Here is a 12,449-nt window from a genome sequence, read left to right as displayed (position 1 = left end):
TGCCTGGGAGAAGAGACCAACCCCGTCCTGGCTACAGCCTCCCTTCAGGGAGTTGTAGACAGCAATGAGGTCTCCCCTGAACCTCCTCTTCTCCAGGCTAAATAATCCCAGCTCACTCAGCCTCTCCTCATAGGGTTTGTGCTTGAGGCCTCTCCCCAGCCTCACTGCTCTTCTCTGGACACATTCAAGAGTCTCAATATCCTTCTTAAATTGAGGGGCCCAGAACTGGACACAGTACTCAAGGTGTGACCTACAACATGTCAGCAAAAAAAAAAGACAGTCCTATCTTTCTAGTCAGGCACCAAGCCTGAAGAAATGCTTTCCAGTGCTTGTAAGCTTGAGCTGTAGAACAGTCTCTATACCACACAGTGATGGAAGAGCTAAACATCACACTGCTTTAATTCTATTTTTCTTGTGAATTCCCTCAATTAAAGAGCAAGAGTTTGGGTTTGTTTGTTTTGTTTTTCCACATAGAGTCAGAACAGAGCAATAGTCTTTGGACTTTCCGTGGAATGTGGGACATTTTTGATGTGCACACCTGAGTGATGTCCAGAAATCAGTGCTCGTGTGAGCATATGGAAGCTTATGTACTGCCATTTGTAACACTAAGAGAGTTTGTTGTAGTTGGGTTTTTGTTTGTTTGGTTGTGTTTTTTTCATGGACAGTTGGCCTGGAACCAGCAGTGCAGAGCTGAGAAGCTTCACATTCTATTATCTACCACAGCACGAAGTTATTTTATACAATAACTCTGTAATGTTCCAGTTTAAGAGGTTAAGGGGCCTTTAAAGAGCCTTGAGCCAAAACAAGTAACTCAGATGGTTTGGGTTGACCTTTGGAAATGTCTCTTTCCCTCCTGTACATGTACAACAGTTTATGAAGACTTAAAGGAGTTGCCTGGAGTTCATAAACCAGGGCAGTCTGTCTTAATGGGGTACGCTGAGTGATTCAGATGGAAGGTGGTGGGAATCATGCATCTTCATATGAGGCACAACAGGAGTTACCCAGGAGACCGTGATAGTTTGCATACATTTCAGGAAGATTTTCTGTCTATCTAATGGCAGTTTTCAGGTCTTGGAGTTATTTTTCTCTGCCTAAGCAAAAGCCCTTTCTCTTTGATAAAAACCAAAAAAGGGTAACATGGAAGTGGGAGCACACATGAGCTATTTACTGCTACAAACTGCTCTGAGTTCCTGCATGATTATGTTGCTCAGCTGTGCATGCTCCAAGCATTTGACAAATTGTGTGCACTCCAGCCTGGAGTAGTGCATCTTTTGTAAATGAGCTTTAATCTCAAGTGATCAACACTTCTAGCACACATCTTCCCTCCACTTAGCTTTTTCTGAAGCTCATGTGTCTAAACTTGTGTGAGGTGTCCCTGCCCATGGCAAGGAGGTTGGAACTAGGTGATCCTTGAGGTCCCTTCTAACCCTAACAATTCTGTGATTCTATGAAACATAGTCTTCTAGAGCTGTTCTCCAGAATGAGCTAAACTCTGAGCTGGAGAGAAGGTAGTGCATTCCCAAGATAAACTGCTAGATGTACTTAATTCAGGTATGAGAAAAAAAATGATTTGGTTATTTTTCCCTTGCATCCAATTCCTAGGAAATACTCTGTAGTGAAAGTGCATCAGGGTAAGGACAAGCTAGTTTTTGAAGCCTGCTACAGCAGCCAAATATGAGGAGACAGTGCTACAGTGTAGTGGAGCACATTTTCCATTAGCATCATTTAAATGCTTTGATCATGTTATTGAGATACCAGCTTGAACCACAACACTGAAACCAAATATTTCTCAGTAGTTGTATAACTGATTGATGCACGGGTGCTGTTTTCTGAAGGATAAATCACTTATATTAGCATGGAGAGTAGTGCAGCATGCTAAACAGTGTCTTTGTCTTATTTAGAAACCAGGTAAGAATGTGGCTGCTATCATCCAGGACATCCACTCGCAGAGGGAGAGGGACCTGATGCGTGAAGTAGACAGGTAAAGGGTTCTCAGTAGTTTGGAGCTGGGACCTGGATAAGTCTGGGAATCTGCAGGCAGAAAAAGGATTGTCTGTGTGCTTCCTTTTCTTATCTCATTTGATTTCTTAGTTGGGATTTCACTTCAGGTCACTGTAAAAACATAAGTGGGAACAATAATAGATGCAGGGCCTATATAATGAGATCAGATTGAAAATGTACATGTTATGAACATAAATGAACTATTTCTTTCTCTTGATGATAACTAAGAAAATAGTGAAGAACACAAATATGAGGCCATTCCCTTTTCTTCACCCTTGAGTGAAAAGTGTGAAGGATGGGAGTTCTGTGAGACCCAGAGGGAAAGAGCCAAGTCACATTACAATGTAATTGAGTATAGTTTTGTTCTGCTTGGCTTCTGAACCTTTCAGCAAAAAATGGAGAGGAAACACAGTCATAAAACATCTCTTTTAGACAGGTGACCTTTGTCACTTGTCTCAGAGATGCCCTGGATGAGTGGGTATTAAGGGTACAGACACTGGGGTCATTGTTAAGGTATTAACATGTTATAAGCTTTTAATGCTAACCCTCTATGAGATGCTTTTAAGAATGAATGAATATGTTCTTGACAGATCTGTGGGGATTTAGTTAAGCTCTGTGGATATGACACTGCCTTTTCTCTTGTTCACTGTGTTTGCAGCTGTGCAGTGCATGTCTGTGAAAGGCCTGGGGTCAGGTTCACAGTAGCCAGGCCATGCCCATGTGTTTCCAGTGTAGAAGAACTTGGTAGACCACAGTGGGTCAGCCAGTTACAGCTGCCTTTTCCTTCTGCAGCAGGTATGGCACGGAGAGACCTCGCTCTCGCAGCCCCATAAGCCGCTCCCTGTCACCCCGATCCCACACTCCCAGCTTTACTTCCTGCAGTTCACCCCACAGCCCGATGGGACCTGGCAGGACTGACTGGGGAAACGGGAGGGAGTCGTGGGATCAGTCTCCGTATTCTCGACGGGAAGAAGACAGAGACAGCAGAGAATGGCGAGAGAACGGGGATGAGAAGAGGGACAGGACTGACTCGTGGTTACATGAGAGGAAACACTATTCCCGACAGCTGGACAAGTTTGATTTGGATGAACGGATTGAAGGAGGCAGGGGGCACAGGGAAAAATATTTAAGGAGTGGTTCCCCTGGCTCCCTTCACCCTTTATCTGGCTACAAGAGCAGGGAAGATGACTATTACCGAAAAACCTCCAAGTCAAAATCTGACAAGTTTCAGAGGCAGCTGCAGGATTTACCTGGCAGATCGAAGAGGAAGGAAGAGGGCAAGTCAAGGGAACGCAGGCACTCCTACAGCGAGGATGCTGCCAGGGAGGAGGCGGCTGAGCAGAAGCACGGCAAAGCATCTGAGGGCTCCAGGCAAAAACAAAGTGATAAGAATAAGGTGAAGAAAGCTGAAAAAGACCAAGAGGAAGACACTGCTGCTGAAGACAGTGATGTGAAGGAAAGCAAGCCTCCCAAAAATGAGGTAAATAGAGATGTCAAAGTATTTGTAGGAAGAAGGCAAATGCTGAATTGATGTATATTCTGAAATACTTGTAGGTCAGTTGTGAGTGTGGTGCTGGTGACATGCATTGTTTCACCATGATAAAATCAGGGAACATAATCTTAGAACATGAGTTAGGGAGGTCACCTTGTATCCATCTTTGCCTACATCATGCAGATCTATTACACCATCGTGTTGGGTACATGGACAGAAACTCTGGGTGAGGAGTGAGAGGAGAGGAAGAGACAATTCACAACAAAACCAAGTGATGACCTGCTGTTGGCATGCAGGTTTTGTGCACAGAGGCAATTGCCCTGCTGTTCTCTCTTCTAAGTCTGTGCAGAATACTTTGTAGCTCTTTTCTCTGCATCCATCAGCTCCTTAAGTTATCTGGGAATGATGTGGTATTTTAGAGGGACGCATCATATTTGTAGGACAATAAGGGGAACTGATTGTTATGCTGCTAAAATGGGGAGTGACCTTTTAATGAGGAACACTTTCTTTTTTGTGGACTCAGCACAGCAATTGGGTTCTCTTAATCATATGTCCCTACCCTCAGTTCTGGCAGGGATAATGCACACCACTCCCTTCAGTGTGCTAGCAGGAATCACTTCCCATGGCAGAAGCACTGAATCAGCTCACTTGTAAAATTAGGAGATCTCTAGAGCAATACTCCCAGTCTGCAAAGTGGCTGTGTTTGTGGGTTTGATTTTTCCACTGGGGAGAAGTGGAGGGAACAGATGAAGATGCCTTATCCATTCATTCCCAGTGCAGCTTATGCTCATAACCCTACTCTGTGGGGATCTTGTTACTGGCTTTTGGCCACCTTGCCTCCCCCAGTATTCCCCTGGTGATACACTGCTGCCACCCCCCCCACAGGCACGCTGGCACAGGAGGCTGCAGAGCTGCTTTGTTGTCCAGGGGTCCATCTCTAGCTTGTGACTTTGTACTGGCAGGGCCATCTTTGGTTGGTTTCAGTTGACCTTGTGTTTCTTGTTCTCACATGGAAGCAAGGTTGGTGGAAATCTCTACATTTTATAACTCAGCTAGTCTCTGTATCATGAGGTAGGCAGCAGCATTATCTCATGCCACAGATACGTGTGTCTGTGACACCTTTTGTTATCTTTCTTCTTTGGCTGGTATTTCACTGTGATATGTAGTTCCTTGGGAGGAGATGTCAGAGGGAAATGTCAGACAGCATCCTAAATCACAGGTGTTGCACACTCCTCTGTATGTTTTTCAAGTTGTTTTTAAGTGGCTTTGTTAAAGGCATACCTCTCCAGGGACTACTGCAAATAATTTCTTTTGAAAGGGTGGAAAAGGTTGGAATGTCTTGAACTCACACATTCACCTTGCCCCTCTTACCCAGGTAGTCCTGTGATTTTTGTTCTTCCAAGGTATGAGCCATGCAAGCAGTCACATTCTTGACTGATCCTACATCAGTAAACAAAACAGTAGAGGCCTTTTGCAGAGTTTTGAGACTGCTGCTGTCCTTACCGTGTCTGAGCCAACATAACAGATGTGAGTAGAGAACAGAGTGGAGGCTGGAAATTTTAATGAATTCACATTCTCCCCCATCTGTCTTCTCACCACTTCTATGATATAAATTACATCTCTCTAATTGTGTTTGAATTTCTTTTTCTTGATTCTTATTTGTGCAGCTTTGCTAATGGAATGCAGCTCTTGGGTCTTTTCCCACAGCCTAGCTGACTTGCATAAACTTTAGAAATAAAGAATGTGACCTTGTGAGTGACTTTGCTTCCCTGAACCCAGAATAGCAACACGCTAGAGCACCACTGTGTGTTGCTATACGTGTATATGTTGTATTTATTTTAGCATGGAAAAGAGGAGCAAGTTCCAGAGAAGAGCTCACCTTCAGCTAATAAACAAGGAAAAGAATCTGGAGAGGTTGTGGAAAACACGAGAAAAGAGAAGGTTGGTGACGTGTTGTTTGGTGCAGCTTCTGGGGCAAAATTAGTGAAAACCCAGGTTTGGTAGCACCTTCTCCCCACTGAAATATTAAACCCTCATGGAAAAGCTTCTAAAGGGGTTACAGAAGGAGGCTGTCTAAATTAACTTGCCTTATCTTGACCTCTGCATTAAGGGATAGCTTTTCCTGAAGTCTCCAGAACTCTTTTTTTAGTTGCTCTTTGCCCATGTACATTGCTTCACATGCATAGCCGTTGGCACTGGCAACTTACATAGCGTATGCCCAAGTGAACCGGGTAACTTCATCAACCGTGCCCAGAAATAGGAGGCACAGTCAGTGGAGAAGGAGGGGCCTAATGATGTCAGCTTTTCAGACCATTAACCTTAGATGGGCTATAGATAGTAGCCTTTTCTGATTGTTTCTGGTTTTAATTAAATGATGTCTTTACGGCACCCCTACCGCAGCATCACAGTCAGGGACAGCAATGTCCTTGGAATTCCTCCAGCTTCATATCTGTAGGGTCATGGGTTGATGGTCAGATATGGAAGCCAGTGATATCTGTTGCTGTAGGAAACTGATCTCCTGGCAAGAACGGTGTCAACTCCCAGAGTTTTCATGCTGTTTTAGGATTCTAGGAGGGGAAGTGTGGGAATGGCCAGACAGGAGGAGAATACAGATTATTAATAGATTGTGTACATGATGAGTCTGGGAGCTGAAATCTAAGCTGCAAGTGTGTCTTAAAAGAAGCATATCCTATAATTCTAATACTTCTGAGGTCCACTATTAGTGGCTAGGTCCTAGAAGTCTGTAACTGCATGTATAAGGTATTTCATATTATGTACTTTGAAGTATGATTGTAAAACTGGCTTTTCGTAAGGTCTTGACCATTCTCTGCCAACATAGTCTCTGGCAGAGGGCTCTTGCTTTTGGAAGGAAATGACTGCCAAATGTGGTCACATTGTCTCAATCACTGTAGGAATTTAAAGGACCTAGTCCAGGAAAGTGAAGGCCACAGTGTCTAGTCTGGGGTTCAGTATATTCTCAGTGCTGCCTCTTTCTCACCACCGTGGCTTAAAGTCAGTGGAAGGGCAAAGTTTCATTTCCTTAGAGATCACATAGCAGCATCAGATGCATAATATAAAGTATAACAGGTTGTGCCACCTTCTACTGCTTACAGAAATGTAAAAAGCAGGAGACTGGAGAGACTGTAGTGCCCAGGGCAGTTATAGAATCTCTACAAAGTGAAGTCTGTGTGATAGTTAGAAGTTGCTTGTCCTTGTGCATAAGGTTTAAAATCACAACAGTGAGGCATGCCATTCTTTGAAACTAAAATACAAGAGAAGTTAAGCATGGCCAGATCAAAGTTCTTGGAGGTTACTGGTGTTCAAAACCCACTTTTTAACAGTGATACTCTACAACCACTGATCTCTCAAATGTTTTACATTTTTGTGACAGGACCGAGACTGGGAGAGTGGAAGTGAGATAGAAGGTGAGACCTGGTATCCCACTAACATGGAGGAATTAGTGACAGTAGATGAAGTGGGAGAAGATGATTTAATTATGGAGCCTGATATAACTGAGCTTGAAGAAATAGTGCCAGTGGATCAGAAAAATAAAACTGCATCAGAAATGTGTCCCTGTATGTCAGCCACATTAGAACTGGAAAATGATCACAGCCACTTAACCAGAACTGAAGACAAATTTGCCCATAAAGCTTTAGAAACAAGCTTCGGATCAGCCAAGGGCAGTGTAACTTCCAGTGGCTGTCAGGATGATGATGAAGGTGATGATAATGATGATGCTGTCACTGAAGCATCAAGCCTAAACCTGGACCCTCAGCAAAAGCCAGAGGAACTGCATGAAGACGAATCTGTTAAGGAGTCTGATCCCCAGCAGAAGGAAGGAAAAATTGATAAGAGCTCTGACACTTGTTTAGAGCCTGAAGATCACCATATACCTTCTGTTCATCTGAAAGAAGAGACTCTCCATCTCCCTGATACATTTATAGATGACTGCAAACAGATGGGTTCACAAGCAGAGCAGAGCAGAGAAGTTATGGAAATGCTTGTTAAAAACACTAGTGAGGAAACAAGACATGGAAGCCAAGAGTGTCCAGAGGCCAAGGGTAACTATCGTTCTTGGTTCTTTTTCTTTTCAGCCCACGGAGCCTTGCATGTTTTCCTTGACAGTAGCCTGAAATTTATTGCTAACAAGAATAATGTTGCTAATAGTATCAAGACTTGTCCTTGGAGCAGCTCGGTAGAAGAACTCCAGTGCCTTTCCCGAGCTAAACCATTAGAGGCTTTTAGCTGAATAGTGTAAAGGAAATATGATAAGCAGCTTGCAAGCTTTCTGAAAGGCATAAGCTGCTATAATTGTCATGTCAAGGTTCACATGAGTTTAGCTGAACTCTTTCAGTGCCTTGCTAAATTTATTTGGAATTGTCAATGAAATGAGTGACAGTCTCTGAAGGTCAACAGAGAAGTATCTGTAATGTCTGGCTGGCCCCTGGACAAGGTGGGTATGCTTACACGCGGTACTGAAGTGTTAGTAAGATGGAAATCATCTGTAGATTGTTACTTCTCAGTCTCTGTTCGTGTAAATATATGCCTTATCATCTCCAGTTATCCACCACATGCTGCCTTTAATATAACTGATAGGACATGCTGTGAGGTAATGCCAATAAATGTAATCGTAGCTGCCTAATAGTATTTTAGCTGTCAGGAAAAGAAAGAGATCCTAAGTGTCTGAAAGCGAGTTCTGTTCCTCGTTGCACTTTCAAATGAAACTTGAGCAAATGAGCTGTTTAACGAGAGGAAGTGGTAAAAAGCATAGAGCACGTTGGCCAGGAACACTTTTTTTGTTGCTACTCCCACAGCCCATGTGATGGTGCAAAGCTTGTGAACAGAAGACACTGGGAGATTTTTAAGGGTGAAATTTTCCACAAGAAAATGCTGGAATATTTAATGTAAATATCTGGTTTTGAACTAATTTCTTCCTCCAGGATAGATTTGAAACACTCTCTGTTTTCAATCCTTACCTGTTTGGCCAGAAAACATTTTGTCATGCTTCACATATTTGCAGATAACACTGACATGCAAACTCCCTGGGGCTGGGAATCATAGAATGGTCTGGGTTGGAAAGGACCTTTGAATGTCATTTACTGCAACCCCCTCTGCAGTCAACAGAGGCATCCTCAACTAGGTCAGGTTGCCCAGAGCCCTGTTGAGCCTCACTTTGAGTATTTTCAGGGATGGGGCCCCAACCACCTCCCTGGGCAACCTGTTCCAGTCTTCCACTACCCTCATGGTAAAGAACCTGTTCCTAACCTCCAATCTAAATCTGCTCTTCTGTAGTTTGAAGCCCCTTGTAAACAGTCTCTCTCCATACTTTTTGTCAGCCCACTTCAGGTACTGGAAGGCTGCTCTTAGGTCTCCCCAGAGCCTCCTCTTCTTCAGGCTGAACACCACCAGCTCCCTCAGCCTGTCCTTGTAGCAGAGGTCCTCCAACCCCCTGATCATTTTTGTGGCCCTCTGAACCCTCCCCATCAGGTCCATGTCCTTCCTATATTGAGGGTTCCAGACCTTCACACAGTACTCCAGGTGAGGTCTCACCGGAACAGAGTAAAGTGGCAGAGTCACCTCTCTGGATCTATTGGCAATGCATCTTTTGGTGCAGCCCAGGATGTGATTTGCTTTCTGGGCTGCAAGCTCACACTATCTGCTCATGTCCAGCTTCTCTCCATCAGCACCCCCAAAGCCTTTTCCGCAGGGCTATTTTCTAACACCTCATCCCTCAGTCTGTATTGATAGTGAGGATTGTTCTGGCCCAGGTGCAGAACCTCACACTTGCTCTTGTTGAACTTTGAGGTTTACCTCTGCAGCTTGTCCAGGTCCCTCTGGATGACATCCTGTCCCTCTGGCATGTTGACAGCAGCACTCAGCCTGGTGTCATCTGCAAACTTGCTGATGGTGCCCTTGATCCCACTGTCTGTATCACTGATAAAAATATTAAACAGTACACACCCCTGGGGGACACCACTTGTCACTGCTCTCCATCTAGACTTCAAGCCATTGAGCACTACCCTCAGGATGTGACCTTTGAGCCAGTTCCTTATCCACTGAACAGGGATGGCAAGATTGGCTCCCTTGGGCTGCCTACTTCATAGGTAGACAGATGATGAAAGAGTTGAGTATCCCAAGAGCATAGTTACTTTGGTGTTTTCAGTATCTCAGCTTCCAACATGCCAACAGGGAGCCTGGAAGCTCCTGGGGAGCTTGTGCTTCCCAGGTTTCTGCCATGGACTTGATATTGAGATCTGCAGGGCAAGGCTGCAGGCTCTTTGCAAATCCAGCTGCCAGCTCAGAAATCAACTAAGTGGGACTTCCGTTGCTAGAAGGTCCCTGGGTGTCTTTAGAACAAGCTGAAGCTTGCAAGTTTCCCAAGATCTCTGCTGCAGATTTGGAAACCTGGGATAGGCTTCAAGTTAACTTGAGAGCTGACCAGTCAGGATTTTAACATTTTCTTTCTTTTAAATTGTGTAATAGCCATATTTTAAACAATGAAGAAAAATTCATTCTCACAGCCAAAAATTACAGATCTTTGAACTACAGACTTGAAAGGCAGGAAGGGTTTGGTTTGGGCAAAAATATATTTGTTTTATGAGAAAATATGTCCCTTATCTAGGTGAAATTTGCAATGCATTAGAAATCTTGCTGGGGTAAAGGAACTGGTTCTTTGATGTAAGAACTGAAGAATAGAAATCAGACCAGCTGATCGTTAATTCTGGTGCTCTGTGATAACAAATTTCTCTGTTTCAACATAAAAGCAATTCACATGTTGGGAAGGGAGAGCATCTGTTCTTTTGACTGGCTTTATCTGCCTCAGCTAATCAATCCACTGCTTCCCACACCTTGATTCTCCTACCTGTGTCCATTAATGTCAGTCAGCAGGGATCAACCATCCCATCCCTACTGGCCAGGAACCAAACTCTTCAAGTGGCCAAAAGCTATCCAGCAGGAATTATCCCTTGGAGAGCTGAGGATGAGAGAAGTGTGGCTCCAGGGAGAAGGTGACAATGGTGCTGTAGAGGTCCTACAAGAGGAAGTGTTGTCTGCCAACCACATCTCCTTAGGCAGTTTGGAGATTTGCTCTTACCAGGTCCTGCTGACTCTCCCTTTCTTACACGCCCTGCATTATCCCAGCTTCATCACTGGTCATGCAGTACCATATGTGGTTACAGAGCTGCAGTTGGACCATGCTTGTGCCAGAGGCATGTATAATGTTTCAGATCTATTTGGAGATTAAAATATGAAAAGAAAAACATAATGAACATGAAATTAGAAATGGAAAAATGATCTGCTGGGAGAAATGAGGGTGACTGCACAGTGTAGTACAGCTGTTGGAGTTGCATTGAGCAGGCCTCTGCTTGGAATGGAAAAGCATTTATTTCCAGATTTTACTTTATTTATAGATACACCCAGAAAGTGTTCCCAAGAAGCTTACAGTCATCTCTTTAAACTAATAAGCTGTTTCATTCAATGCATCTATTCATTTGTTAAGCAAATTCTAGGTACCTGGAAACGAGGTCTCTGGAATACCCAGAGGCAGACTCTAAAAGGAGGCACTCTCCACCAGGCTGGGAACAAGAGGATGTCTTCACCGAGCTCAGCATTCCCCTGGGTATGTTCGGCCACCCACTGCAATACCTAGAGCTTACAACAAGGTGTCACTTTAAGGCTACTTGCTGTATTTTTCAGAACAGATGTGAGGAGAGGGAAGGAAAGGGCTATGGTAAAGGGGCAGCTGTTGAAATGAACGGCCTGTTGATTATAAGATCATGGCTAATTTCCTTCCACACGAATGGCAAAAGATAGCTGCTAATATTGCTGATGAGGTGAAATAACTAACCTTGGACCATGTATGAAATATAGTTGAAAAATACTTAGCAATTTAAAAGCCTTTGTCATGAAAGTATTGCTTATACTTTCAGTATAAGCAAAAGGTTTAATTCTACTGTGTAAACACTGATCATGAGTAAAACACCTGAAAGAAGTACAGCCTAAAAGAGCAATCTGTGTAAATTAAGCATGAATTTACTGCTAATAGGTACTATTGCTATTCTAGCCCTTGAAGGGACACAGTGAGGTTTCCAGTCAATATTATGCACACATTTAAAACTATGTATAACATCTATGAGAGAAGAGGGAAATGTATGTGCAATGCACAGGATTTTAAATTGCAGCTCAGTATGGCAAAATCGGGGAAAACAGAGAATGATTCAGTCTTCCTATCTATGTCACTCAACTAAACAGCAACTTCTTTCCTTGAAAACAAGTTTCACTGTGGAGGGCAAGGGTTCCAAGTGACATTTTAATGTAATTCAGAATTTCTCAATAGGTGTGGAATTTGTGGTGCCTAGGACTGGGTTTTACTGCAAGCTCTGTGGACTCTTCTACACCAATGAAGAGACAGCGAAGACGAATCACTGCAGAAGTACTGTTCACTACAAAAATCTTCAGGTAAAACCACACTTGAACTAGATGACAGCTAGCTAATGGGGTGTGCATAAGGTAGATGATGGGACCCAAAAAAAAGTATTTTTATTCTGTGGACAGAATTCAAATGGAGCAAAATTGGTGACCTAATGGTGGCCTTCCAGTATCTGAAGGGGGCCTACAAGAAGGCTGGGGAGGGACTTCTCAGGATGTCAGGTAGTGATAGGACTAGGGGGAATGGCATGAAGCTGAAGGTGGGGAAATTTAGGCTGGATGTGAGGAGGAATTTCTTCACCATGAGACTGGTGAAGCTCTGGAATGAGTTGTCCAGGGAGGTGCTTGGGGTGCCATCCCCAGAGGTGTTTAAGCCCAGGCTGGATGAGGCTCTGGCCAGCCTGATCTAGTGTGGGGTGTCCCTGCCCATGGCAGGGGGGTTGGAATTAGATAATCCTTGTGGTCCCTTCCAACCCTGACTGATACTATGATACTATGAAAATTTAGATCAGAAGAGCTTTTTAGTAGT

General features: G+C 43.8%; 1 protein-coding gene across 2 annotated transcripts in view; it reads left to right on the top strand.

Moving 5' to 3' along the window:
* Window positions 1–12,449, top strand: part of RBM20 (RNA binding motif protein 20) — a 115,881-nt gene that overhangs the window by 96,943 nt on the left and 6,489 nt on the right. The window contains exons 8-13 of one of the 2 annotated variants that reach the window (XM_054163423.1): window positions 1,902–1,981; window positions 2,797–3,481; window positions 5,336–5,434; window positions 6,885–7,554; window positions 10,992–11,111; window positions 11,829–11,950. In XM_054163423.1, coding sequence (XP_054019398.1) covers window positions 1,902–1,981; window positions 2,797–3,481; window positions 5,336–5,434; window positions 6,885–7,554; window positions 10,992–11,111; window positions 11,829–11,950 — 1,776 coding nt within the window. Of the gene's footprint in view, window positions 1–1,901; window positions 1,982–2,793; window positions 3,482–5,335; window positions 5,435–6,884; window positions 7,555–10,991; window positions 11,112–11,828; window positions 11,951–12,449 lie in introns of both variants that reach the window. The other variant, XM_054163422.1, reaches the window with a different exon arrangement.

Source organism: Dryobates pubescens, chromosome 8 (assembly GCF_014839835.1).
Source record: "Dryobates pubescens isolate bDryPub1 chromosome 8, bDryPub1.pri, whole genome shotgun sequence".
Classification (NCBI taxonomy): Eukaryota; Metazoa; Chordata; class Aves; order Piciformes; family Picidae; genus Dryobates; species Dryobates pubescens.
Note: the sequence above shows the minus strand (reverse complement) of the source record. Positions and strands in the feature narration are given on the sequence as shown.